Raw genomic sequence first — 13,105 nt, 5'->3', positions numbered from 1 at the left:
TCAGAGGCTTTTGTTTCAGCCCTGGATGCAATGCACCTTTGTACTCGGGCTGTTAAAAAGCAGCTGGAACAAATGTACTGAGTTTGAACTCCAGGCCATTGCAGCCAGCTTTCGGGTCAGTGCGTGCTGCCGGTCCTGGGAGCTGGAGGAAATCTGTCCAGCCTCTGGCTCAGAGCTGGGTCTGGCCGCGGAACTGGGAGTGCTTCCCCTTGCTGACCAGTCTCTTGCCACTCTTCAGATTTGCTGCATCTCTATGAAGAGCAAAGCATTTCTGGAGATGAGGCAAAGGAACTTTCTACGTATTTGCCTCCCCTGCCAATGGTGTCTTCTGCAAAAAAATGAGATAGGGCAACTGAAAGAGGTAGGAAATGAGGCAATACTTTCAAAAGCTTGACTGGGCAGGGAAGGATGCATTAAGGTGTTTTCTTACCAAAATATTGTGCTCTCTATGCATTTTTAATGGTGATACTTTATTGATTATCTTTTTATTATTTTCATTACTTGAGAAAATGTGACTGAGTAGATGATACTGCTAGTGCTGTGCTGACTGAAGGTAAACCTCAGCTCAGCACAGGATCCCTGAGTGCAATTTGTAACTGAGGTGTAAAAGACGTGAGAGGAGAGAGTAGTTTCCAGGTTACCCTTGCAGAGCTTGAATACGTGAATATCTTTAACAGCAGCTGCAAAATTAAAAAATGCTTCTGTCTCAATTTTTCTACCACGTTTTACAAGGACAAAACTTAGGGAAAAGAAATCCAAAGCAGATAGTTAATTCCATGGAAATGGCAGGATTTGACCCTGCAGCAATCAGAAACTTTACTGCTTTGCTTTGGGTGGGTGTGTTGGTGACTGGCAGCAGCTGTGGGCATTGCTCGCCCAACGTGAGAAGAGCTGAATCTCAACAAGTGCTGCGGGGTTATGTCACTTGTTTGAGGCAGTAGATCTCTCGAGTGTTCAACAAAATACGGCTTAGTTTTAAATTTGTAGTTTATTCTGATAATGGTAAAGTCTTAGGTGGTAGCTGGGAATGTTTAGGAAAGAGAAATTCTTTGGAGTAGACGGAGCTGCTGTGCACCGCACGCTCATCCTTTCCTGACACGTCTGTTTGAGCAAAGACTAAGAAAGTATCCCATTAAAGACAAAATAAGAATCCTAAATGACATACCATAGGAGAGTTGAGGAGTGCTTCTGAAGTTGGTGATAGTGCTGCCCTGAGGTGTCTTCTACCTGCAGTAAACTTGTTGGCTGCAATGTGTTGTGCCCTCGGCAGGATCGAACTCGTCGGGAGCAGAATCAGCTGTGTGATGATTCACTAGTAAAGCTGCAGCTGCCCTTTGCTGCTCTTAGGGACAGGTCTGAATCGGCTTGGTGATGCTGAGCAGCTCCTCTGCGCTGCAAGTCAAAGTGGGCTGCTCTGTGTCAGTGGAATAAACCCCGAGTGACTGTGTCTATGAAGCTGTCACTGCTTTGCATGAAAAACCCAAAGGCAGAACTTGTCCTGTTGCATTTTCTTTGGCTTCTGCCAAGCAGCAGGACACAGCATCTTCTGCATTTTACAGATGTTAATTGGTTAATCAGAAAACAAATCAGCTTTCTGTAAGAAAGGAAGATTCCTTATGTATTTCCCTTTTGCTTTCTTGCTGCTGCAGGTGGTCCTGTTTAACAAAGGAGCCATTGATGCTGCCTTCAACTTGGTCCCTCCAGCTACAGCTCTGGGCTCCTGCTTCACCTTCCTCCCCCAGGAGGGCATCATTTCTCCAGACGGGCTCCAGGTCGTCCGGATCTCCTTCAGTTCCACCGTCCTGGGGAAGTTCACAGAAGAATTCAGCTTCAGTGTGACTGGATCCCCTGAGCCTGTGACCTTGACGATCAGGTGAGGAGGGTTATAGGAGCTTGGTGTATGCATCTGTAGCTGTTGGGTAATCATCTCCCACCTACCTCATTTTAGGATGAAACAGAGAAAAAAAGGTGTTGTCTAAGGTCTTAGTCTTGGCTTGGATCCTAGCATCCTCACGCTAAGAGTCAAGGCTTTTTAACCTTACTCCAGTCTGAACATTGCAGTTGCAGCAGCAAATGAAGCGTAATTATCTGCGAGAGGAAATCGTAGAATTGTAGAATAGTTTGTGTTGGAAGGGACCTTTAAAGATCATTTAGTCCAACGCCTCTGCAATGCGCAGGGACATCATCATCTCGATCAGGTTGTTCAGAGCCCCGTCCAGGCTGACCTTGGATGTTTCCAGGGATAGGGCATCTACCACTGCTCTGGGCACCCTGTGCCAGTGTCTCACCACCCTCACTGTAAAAATTTTTTCTTTTATATCTAGTCTGAGTCTTCCCTCTTTAAGTTTGAAACCATTACCCCTTGTCCTATCGTGACAGGCCCTACTAAAAACCCAGTCAAAATCTTTCTTACCAGCCCCCCTGAAGTACTGGAAGGCCACAGTAAGGTCTCCCTGGAGCCTTCTCCAGGCTGAACAACCCCAACTCTCTGGGCCTGTCCTCGCAGGAAAGGCGTGCCATCCCTCTGATCACTCTGGTGGCTTCCTCTGGGCCCGCTCCAACAGGTCCATGTCTTCCGTGTGCTGAGGAGCCCAGAGCTGGACACAGCCCTGCAGGGGGGTCTCACCAGAGTGGAGCAGAGGGGCAGGATCAGCTCCCTCGAGCTGCTGCCACCTGTGACCATGCCTCCTGTGCCCGTTTATCTTTCAAAGTCTTGGGTTCCTCTGGGAAGCAGCTTTGCCTTCATGGTTTGGGCGGGTGGCTCTGTGACTTTGCAGGACGCTGTTTGCACAGAATTTGGCAGCAGCAGGTTCCAACACGTGTCTGTGTGAGAGCCCCGGGGCTTTAAGTGACTACCTGTGCTGGAAAACAATTTGCCTGGAGGCTGTACAGGAAAGGTGTGGAGATGCCTGCTGCCCAGTCCGGGTACCCAGGAGCTGGAGTGACTCCTTCCTACAGGTAGCTCATTCCCCCTTGGGCCACGTCAGACAGCGGGATGGCATCAGCTTTGGGCAGTAGCTGGTCTGGGCCACCCCCCTGAACACACAGCAAGGCCAGCAGGGCTTTGGGGATGGGCCAGCCTGGGTGGCTGCAGCCAGAGGCAGTGTTTTTAAAATCCTCTGTTAATAATCCATCCCAAATGGGTAGCAGCAGCCTCAGCATCACCTCTCATGCTCATGGGTTGGGACAGGCTGTCCTCTTGTGCAGCCAGCGCTGTGGTGGTGCCTCCTCTCTGCAGCCAGAGCAGTGCTGACGGGGCAGACGGGGAGCTCTGCGGCTGGTGCCAGGGCAAGAGATAATCCTCACCAAGCAAAAGGGAGAAGGGGGAAAAAAGCTGATGATAGGAGAGGCAAAGCTCACTTGTCAGGACCGCAGCAGCATGCAAACTTGTCCCAGCTGGTCTTTAACCGCGGGCTGGTGGGATGACGTGGTGTAGGCAGGAAAGCTGGTGCTGGGAGCCCTGGAGCTGTGGGGCTGGCTGTGCCTCCTCGGCAACCAGCCTCCTGGGCTGCTGCTGCTGGGAGGCTCTAGACGAAGGCAGTAAAGCAATGGGAGGACTCTGCGGTCGACTTTACCAATAAAATGAGGGAAATGGATAAAAAAGAACAGAAAGGTTATTACTTTGCAAGAGAAGAGTGGTGAATAGGTCTGTTGAGCTCAGTAAAGAAAGAATTACATTGGCTTTGTGTTTGGAGGGAAAGTGCTGCTTTTTTTTGGAAATCAAAAGGGAACATTTCACAATCAAATAATTTATTCTCCTCTGTTCCTCCCCCAAACTGGTCACAGGGTGTTATTGCATGAGCAGCTTTCTCCTTGAGCAAGGGCAGGTTTTGCTGGTAAGGATGCATTTATCCCTTGGATACTGCTTGGACAGCGCCCGCTGCCTCTGCCTCACAGTGGCCTTGCTCCTGGGGAAGGAAGGAAGGAGCTGTCAGAGGGACGGTTGTGTTTTGGCTTCCCCACAGCCAAATGAAGTGGTCCTTTTTTGCCCAGTGATGCCCTGACTCTCAGTGCCCATCATGCCCTCCCCTTCTCCGTGGCCACTCTCTGCCCTGTTTGGCCAGCACTGCCCTGGGCTCAGTGTAGACCTTCTGTCTCAGTGAAAGAGGATTGCTGGTCCTTTTTTATTTATTTCTTCCCCATCCTTGTACTCCTCCTCCCTGGATGGTGGCTCCTATGCAGCCCATCTGATGGCAGCCCAGCACACCCGCCTGCTCCCATGCAGCTGTCCCTCAGCAGCAATTCCCATTGCAGTCCTCTCCTCCCTGAGATGGCATCTGCCTCCTTGAGCTCTGTCTTGCTTTTCAAGGATCCCTCTCCAGCCTTTCTGTCATTCTCCAGCCCCACAGCTCAAACTGTTTGTTTTCAAATGCCCTTGAGATGTCCACCCACCAGGTCCAGCTGAGCCTCCCTCTTCGGAAGGTTTTGTGCACTGGATTTCATCCTCCATGGAGAAAAGCTTCTGGTTCTTTTGAACAGAGGAAAGCTGGCTGGTGGGACACTGGGATGCAAAGGAAGGAACGGGGATGAGAGTTCAAGCAGTTCCATTCCCACCTTGTGTTGTTATTCTTCCTGCTCTGCCAGGACCCTGATCTCCCTTCACACATGCATTACTTAATGCTACTGTAAAACACAGTTTTTGTCAAAACCACTGCCTATTCCCCCCTTCTCTTGCAAGCTGTACTGTTACCAGCTCTGGGTTGGCTCCTTGCCTGAGCCTTCTGGGCAGTCATTCCAGTTTAACTTCCCAGAGCACAGATTCGGTGCACTCAGGAGAAGGGGCAGTCATTTCCCCACTTGCCTGGCAAGGCTCATCCTTGGCAGTTTCCTTATGTCATCCCCAGTCGTGGCTGGTTTGGAGGTATTTTTCCATCGTCTCCTGGCAAATGCTGTGATGGAAAGCATATCTGCTCCCTTTGCTCCGTCTGGAATAAGCTGTTAGGGCTTGGGAGGTCAAGTCTGGTTATGTGAGGTCCCTGGAGAGGGAACTTCACCATCAGCAGGGGTTTGGTACCAGGCTTATTCTTAGGAGCTGATTCAACTGCAAGAATCTAGAAGTAGCGTTGGATTGAAACTCCTGAAAGTCAGTTTTTGAGTGCTCTTTGACTATGCGGTCAGAAGGTGTCAAGACCATAGGTGATTACTCGTTACATGGAAACCAACCTTACAAGGTGCTGGATGCTTGTTTCCTTGGTGCTTGGAAAGGGATGCTGGAAATGGGACAGCAGGGATGGACGCAGGTCCCTCCCGCGGGCTGCTGGGGTCTGTTCATGTGAGTAAAGTGAGAAGGCACTGTTCACTGTGGCCCTTGATTTTTAACTGAGGCAGAGCTGGCATTGATTGTCATCAACCATGAAGTCAATTAATGTTTGTTGTGCAGCTTCGAGTATGGATTTCAGTGGATGTGAGTGAGTTTTGGAGTTTGGAGCCTGTCTGCTGAGTTGAGGGACGGGCGAGGTGGTGCCCTTGGGTGTGTCAGCTGGTGCACTGGTGACAAGCTGATACTTCCCTCCAAGATCGAACTGTCCTCTGCGTAGAACTGTTGCTGCTCTTCTCAATGGATGTTTGGGGCTCCCCTGGATTCATGTGTCCTGCATGTGTAATGATTGTGTGCATCAGGTCTTCTGAGAAAGGTGTTCATATACTCCATGGAAACACCAGTTCCAGCTAAGAAATACCAAAGCAGGGAACCCGTAGCTGGGAAGGCTCGTTACAGTGAGTCCCCTGTTGTGTGGACACCTCTGTCCATCACATCACGGGTGGGGAAACCGAGGCACAGAGCCATCACTTGTTCCAGGACCTTCCTGGGGCCAGCAGCAGCGTGGGGGCACACCCTGCCGCGGTGCCCTGAGCCTCAGCAGCAGCTGTCGGGTGCTGACCACTTTGCTTTGGCTGCCTGCTGTCCACATGGGTGCTGTGCTGAGCACGGGGGTGACAGGTTGATTTGAAACCCACCTTGGTTCTGAGAGCAGCTTTTACCCACCCGAGCGGTACGGAAAGCTGAGCGCTTTGCCATTCTCTCTAACCGAGCCAACATCTCCTCTGCCTGTCTTTGTCCTTGCAGGGGCTGCGTCATTGGACCGACTTTTCATTTCGACGTCCCTGCCCTCCACTTCGGTGATGTCTCCTTCGGTGAGTGTGCCCTGGGCTTGGGCCACAGGTTGAGAGCTCTGGGAATTACCAAAATGGAGCATTTTAACATAAGACCATCTGTCACTTGTGCTCCTCCATAGCAGCCTTCAGGGTGTTAAAGCCAGGGCTGCTGGTTGCCGAGGCAGTCCTGTGCCATCGTGAGATCAGTAGGACCAAAGGGATAGAAAGTCAGTATTTTTTGGTGTCCTTGTAGTCTGTTCAGCCCCAACCTCTCAATCCTTGACAGCAGAATGACTGTGAAAGTCCTTGTCCCAGAGGGCCCAGGGGATGGGCCTGCAGCAGAAGGGAGTTCAAGGCACGTACTGGCCTGTAGCTGCTCTGGGTCAATGTTCCTGTGGCAAGGCAGGGATACCATTTACCCCCCTGACCTTTAGTGCCAGATGTTAATTAGCGCTGTGAGGGCCCCTCGTTGTCACCCACCAGGTAACATGCCCAAGCAGTAGCTCTGAATCAGGCACTGATGTCCTCGGACCACGGGCTCCTCCTTCCCCACCACAGGCCCAGCTCTGCTGACAGAGCCTGGGGCTGAGCATCCAGAGCGTCCCCGTTGAAATGCAGCTTCTGGTTCTCCATCTCAGGCTCACAAAAGGCTTTTGACTGAGATGATCGACAGTTTAAATGTGAAATCCATTGTGGATTGATTGAAGGGCCATTATCATTCTGTGCCCAGGATGCCTCTGTGTTTTCATGCTGTTCATGGACTTTTTAAGAAGACTCATTGCCTTTCCTGAGCTGCTTCTCCCCTCCCTTCATCACCACTCTGCCACTTATTTCCTTTTGAATAAAACAAGAAGAAACACACCAGACAGAAATGTGGAGGTGTAACAGGAGATTCATCCTCCCTAATGTAATTTCATTAATAAGGGCTTTTCAGCTGAAGGCAGCTATTGTATTGTGCTGCTGACTGTTGACCTGCATCTGGCGACTTTGGTCTCATTTGGAACTGTGAAGTCTGTGTTTGTCCTTTTTGTGCCCCTCCTGCCTCCCTGCTGGAGTAACTGCTGGAGGTGGGCAGTGGTCACTGTGGTTGGACATGGAGAACCCCCCCGCTGTGGCTGCAGTTGGTTTTCCTCCCCGTCTGTATTCAAACGACGCTTGGTGAGCAGGCCACGGGAGATGTCTCCTTCTCGCAGAGCTGGCCAGCCGAGCCAGATGTCCAGGCCAGAGCAGGCTGTGGGCTGATGTCCTGTCTCTGCAGAACACCCCCCCAGGTGTGGCTGTGTCACTGCTTTTCCATGAGGGAAGGCGAGTATCACAGCTCAAGTGATGCCGACCTGTGCAGGGCAGTGTGCAGTGTGGAAGCCGTGTCCCGTTTGTTAGGTGGGGTGGAACATGGCTCCTGCTGATTTCTGAGCAAGCATCAGGTTTGCCTCCAGTGCGGGGCCGTGAGTTGTCACGTGCTCGGTCTGGTAGCCCCAGACAGGAGATGCCTTAAGGGTCCTGCCTCGAGAAACTGCGTTAGAGTGCTTTGCGTCATGCTGTCGTTCCCAGTTTCATCCTTCCTTCCTTTTACTGCAGCTTCTCCTCGATGACAATACCCTGCTTTTATATACTGAAAACTGTGGGAGTGTTCCCAGAGTCAACAGGGCATTGAATTTTGAGAATAAATGGTCTGTCTGGATGGACACTTGTAAGTGAGAACTAATTGGTGCAGGTTTGGGAGCAGGTGAGAGAGCTCCTCACAGCTAGAGAGAGAGAAACTTGTGGGGTTCAGCATCGCCAAGAGTGGCCATTTCCAAGGAAGGAATCTCTGCGATCAGCGTAAAAGGGAGCTTAAGTGACAATTAATTCCTTGCGTAACTTCTCAGTTAGCTGTACTTCAGATTGAAAAGAGCTAAACTCCAAGCCCGGTTTTATCGTAACAGGCTATTCACATCAGGAATCATGGGACAGTTGGTGCATAAATTCATATTTGTGTCATTTTCCTAGGCTTTCCTCACACCTTGTCGTGTCGCCTCACTAACACCTCCTTGGTGCCCCTCACCTTCAACCTTCGCATTCTTGGGGACGGCTTGGGAGAGCCCAGTGTCAGCAGTCTTGCTCAGATGACAGACAACACTCACCTGCTCCAGAGAAAGGGAGCCCAGCGTCAACTCAGGCCAAGAGAATTCAGCATAAAGCCCCGCAGAGGGACCATCCGCCCCCTGGGATTCCTGGATATCCAGGTATGGGAAGAAGCGGGTGGAGCTGGAGCTCCACTGAGGGATGGGAGGGCTTTAGCACCGCTAGCTCTGAGCGTAACGCGGGGAGGATATCTGCACTGGTGTTGGGCTTTTGTTAGCTGGGTTACTCTGGGGCTTTTCTGGAGGACCACTGCTTTGTTCCCAGAATGGTCAGCTGAAGATCATGTCCCATATGGTCAAGTGCAGAAGCCATTATCTGTTTCTGAGAGCTGCTTGGAGCAGTTTCTTTGATTTAAAGTGGGCAAAGGAAGGGTGAGGACAGAAGGTGGCTGTTAAAAAGAGAGATGTCATTGTATAAAGCACTTTCCTTTTCTTCCCAATCTTATTTGTCCTCTCCTGATGAGCAGAATGAGTTGTATTCACTGCCGTGATCTCCAGTGGGGACTGAAAAATCTCTGGCAGCCATGAACTGCACAGCACCTGCTGGGCTGCATTTTGCCCTCAGCTTCCCAGTGTAAAGATGAATCTGTTGAATTCAACAGATTGCCTCTGCATTTATGCTGTTGTAGTTGAGATTAAAAATTAGTCTTTTAATTTTAATACAGTGGGGAGTAGAGCATTAATCTAATAGTGGTTACATGTGCCCTGGTAAGTGCAAGGTGTATTTAACAAAGCAGATATGTCAGAAGACTTTTGTTACTCCCAGCAACTGTGCTCTGCACATGGACCAGCAGAAGAGTTAGGGCAAAATCCTCCCTTTCCTGCCCATGGAACGAGAACCGGAGGACAGCACAGGTGCACGATGGCTTTTGGGAGTGATGAAGTGTTCGGTGCTCTTCTCTTCCACCAGGTCACCCTGTGCTCCAACACTCTGCAGAGCTACGAGCTGGCTCTGGTGGTGGACGTGTGCGGTGTTGGCAGGGCGGTGTCGGCGCTGCTCCTCACAGCCAGGTATCGATGTTTTCCTTGCAGCTCGTCGTCTCTCCTCGTGCATCCAGCACCACGCTGCCTTGCACGTGGTTTGCTGGATCCATCTCCCAGTGACAAGTGTTGCTTAATGACGTAGTTCTGCCCAGCCAGATGTGAGATGGGCAGTGTTCTGAAAGCAGCACCTGCGCTCCACGGACAGGCGTGGCCCTGAGCCTTTTTCTAAAGGGAACAGTAATTCTATTCATTATTGGCCTGGGTTTTGGTGCTTGAGGTGTAATAAATTTCCAAAGGGCCATCTTTCCTCCTTCCTGCAAGTGGCGGACTTGTGCTGGGTTGCAGCCAAAATACAACGTCCATTTGGGCCGCAGTGAGCAGCCTGCTGAGAGCTGGTGTCTGGGTCACTTAACGAAGGCGCATGGGAATGGGAAAGGGGCTTATGGCAGGACTGGTGAGGGGAAGCTCAAAGCAAGATCTTATGAAGGGGAAAGTAGTCCTTGATGTGGAAGGTGAGCTCAGATTTCTCTGCTTCCCTCTGGTTCTTTTGAGCATTAATGTTCTCAGACTTAAGCCAGAAGTTGTTCTTGCTGCAGGCAGATTCAGCCCTGTTGTGCTGCGGTGGGTGTCGGTTTAATTCCAAGAGGGATGAGTTCACTGTGCTGTTCCCTCTCCCAGGCAGAGTCATCCAGTCAGTGCCTGGGCTGCAGTTTTGTAAAACAAGTGCAAATGGGGACAGAGAGTGCACGGAGCCGTGGGGTGCAGGAGCTGGGAGAGGGTGATCCCCCACTGCCTGAGGCAGGGGGTGGCTTGTGCCCTCCATCGCCGGGCAAAGGGCTGAGTTCTCAGGCAGGGCAACAGCGGTGTGGGAGAGGAGGCAGTCGTTCTCACTGACACACTGGGGTCTTGTGCCCTTTGAGCCTTGGTGAGCACTCGGGGGGAAGGCTGCCCCAGAGCTCACGCCTTGCCGGGACTGTTGGGAGGGTCCTTGCAAGCCTCCTGGGGCAAAGAGCGGGCAGAGCTGATCAGAGAGCTCTGGCACAGGGCACCGTGCGCTGCCCGGGCACCTGGCAGCCTCTGCGAGGCCGAGTCCCGGGGTTTGCCCCAGCTTTACAGGCGGTGGTGGAGTCAGAAGCAGTTAAAGGCCATTTATCGCTGTAGGGGTATTAAGTGTCTATTTGACAAATGTGCTACGCTCTGTTTCATGCTACTTGGGGAGTAAACGAACTCCACATTCTCTCGTATCTCTAATTCCCTTTCGGTCCTCTCTTTGCCTAGATGCGTGGTTCCTGCGCTGCGAGTGCTCAACCCTGTCATGATGTTCGGACGGTGCTTCCTAAAATTCCCTTACCAGCAGATGCTGACCCTTGTGAATGACAGCGATCTCCCAGGCTGCTACAGGGTTCTTCCTCAGGTTTGGCATTGCATCCGCCTCCTGCCCTCAGACGTTACCAAGGGTTTATTAGGGAAAAAAAGGGTTTTGGATAAGGCCTTGCTGGTTTATATTGAAACCTAAAGGTTGCTGAGAAAAGGAAGCTACCTGAATATAAACTTCAGGAAGCAGTTTAAACTTTTTAGGAAGCAGTTTATATTCTAGTCTTTGGGGTGCTTTCATGCAGGAGAACTTAGAGGGTTGTGAAAAGCTTCTGCAAGGAGGCTGCCAGCACAGGAGTGGGTGTGGGTGCAGCAGGTTTTGGACCCTCTGAGGATGCTAAGCCCATACAAGTCTTGTATCTTGCTTTGTACCTTTCTGCTTTCTCCTAGGGGTTTTTGAAAATGTGTGTGAATTGCCATTGTGGTAGATGTTGAGGAGTTCAAAGTTTCCCCCAAGGTCACTCCTGTGTGTTGCGTTTGACTCTGTCCCTTACAGGAACACAAGGAGGACGCTTCTGTGTGGTACTCCAGCCCCGTGCCGTGGGGGATTGTCCAGCCTCGCAGCTCGGTGGAGGTCCCGTTGACGCTGGAGGCCCAGGTGACAGGAGAGCAGGACACTGTTGCTCATGTTGCAGTGTTTGGGAGTGACGGACCCCCTCTGGTGAGTTCTGGGGGACGTGGGCCTTGGTGCGACTCCTCTTGGTGGGGTGTGAAGCCTCAGGCAGGGTTGCTAACTCCGGGGATCCTTCCCGGGAAAACAAGAACTTGTAATATATGCTGGTGTGGACAAGGAAAGAAGGGGTTTGTGGCATACGCAACAGCTAATGTCTGTGAAACAAAGAGCTTCACAGTCAGAATTATGACTGTTCAGCAGGGATTCTTTATTCGCAGCGCTGGGCAGCGCTGGGGATCGCTCCACCACAAGTGCCGCAGCTACTAGCAAAGCTCTCTGACTAATATACAGAGTTCATTTACGTAGTAAATGAGCGTGCATTGTAAAAATAGACTGAGGGTCTTCTCCCCCCTGGTGGTCCACATCGTCTTCCTCACACTGCCCGCTGGCTGAACTTGAGGTTTCCCATGTCCATGCATGGTCATGGAGTGACCTCACCATCCTTCAGCTCCTGTTTGTTCCGAGGGGGTTGGTGTAAACCCGCTCCCAGTCGCTTTTCGTGACACTGGCGTCTTCTCAGGCGCTTGTCTTGCGTTCTTAGGTCCCTGTTATCAGGGATGTACTCAGGGAGGTTACCAGGCTGTCTAAGGCCTGTTTTGTCTCCACTAGGCAAGGGTTTACAGGTTTCAAGATGTTTTACAAGTGGGTGAGATGTCAGAGGGTAGTTAGGAAAAGAGTATAAATGAAATAGTATACATTGCAGTACAATACAGGAAAAATAAAAGCTAGTGAAACACAAGTGATGGTTAACGTTAAAACTGAGCATCCTACTTTACTGGTTCCTATCCATTAACAAGGTCAGGAGGTCTTGTAATCTCAAGTATACTTGCAGCCACTCCCCTTCACCTAGAGAAGAGGAAGGATGGTATCATCCCAGGTGGTAATCTAAGTGTCTGACACAGCATTTAATTACAGCTAGGTCAGACAGGATAAGAAGGCCAGTCTGAAGCCCAGAACAACCCCTGGGTCTCGTACTCTGCTGTGCGATTAGATGAAGAGCTCTGGTGCTTCGTTAGGCCTTTTGTTCAGGAGCACACAGGGACATCCCTGAATCCTGCTAACGCAAGCGCTGTGTAAGAGGCCGTGCTGAAAGTCAGGCCCGTCACGTCTGAGAAACACCCGTCATAGCTCTTTGCTGAGAGCCCCAGCCAAAGACTCATGAGTCTCCACGCCGCTTGCACCTGGAGCACGGAGACTTTTTTTTTTCTGCCAAGCTTGGAAATGGATGAGGCAAAGCATTCCTGGACTAAAGCTTCCTGAAGGCTGATGTTCACAGTCAGGCATACACAACAGCAGCAATGACCACGAAATGTAGGCAAGAGAATGTTGTCTGTAGTGTCCTGGCTTCATTTAGCTGAAATCAAGATCAAATACAGTTAATTAAGGTTTAATTTAAAAGGATATCAACTTTTGAAGCAGCTGTTTTAAAATGTCTTCTCATCTCTGAGGATGAAAGAGGATGTCGGAGGGCTCCTGTGAGCCTTAAGCTTTCTGTAACAGAAAGAAAGGCTGACATTTTGGAAGTAGTTACAGGGATTTAAACTTTTAATGAAACAAGTGGAAATGATGCTGCTAAATCTCCTGAATGCCTCCTGAATGTTTTTACTGATGTGAGGAGGTGGTTTAGCAAAGGGATCCACATTCCTTCCCCAGTAGTCTGTGACAGTTCTTCAAGAACAGAACTTTTGGGTCTCAGACTGTCAAAAGGAAAAAATACTGCTTGTATTATTAATAATTAATGCCCATTATCCGTATAATACCAGGAATAGACGTAAGTGCAAATCAGAGCAACTAACTTGTGTGATCTCTACTCTGAAGGGCCTGCTTTGCCTCTGGCTGGTGCTGGCTTTCACAGGCG

At 50.5% G+C, this 13,105-nt stretch overlaps 1 protein-coding gene across 1 annotated transcript in view; it reads left to right on the top strand.

The window, feature by feature from the left end:
• LOC141963908 (hydrocephalus-inducing protein homolog) overlaps positions 1 to 13,105 on the top strand; it is a 106,175-nt gene that overhangs the window by 40,925 nt on the left and 52,145 nt on the right. Inside the window, 6 exon segments of the mRNA XM_074913644.1 lie at positions 1,650 to 1,873; positions 6,065 to 6,132; positions 8,083 to 8,318; positions 9,127 to 9,227; positions 10,479 to 10,614; positions 11,071 to 11,235. Of these exon segments, the coding sequence (XP_074769745.1) occupies positions 1,650 to 1,873; positions 6,065 to 6,132; positions 8,083 to 8,318; positions 9,127 to 9,227; positions 10,479 to 10,614; positions 11,071 to 11,235 (930 nt within the window).

This window comes from Athene noctua, chromosome 9 (assembly GCF_965140245.1).
Source record: "Athene noctua chromosome 9, bAthNoc1.hap1.1, whole genome shotgun sequence".
Taxonomy (NCBI): Eukaryota; Metazoa; Chordata; class Aves; order Strigiformes; family Strigidae; genus Athene; species Athene noctua.
Note: the sequence above shows the minus strand (reverse complement) of the source record. Positions and strands in the feature narration are given on the sequence as shown.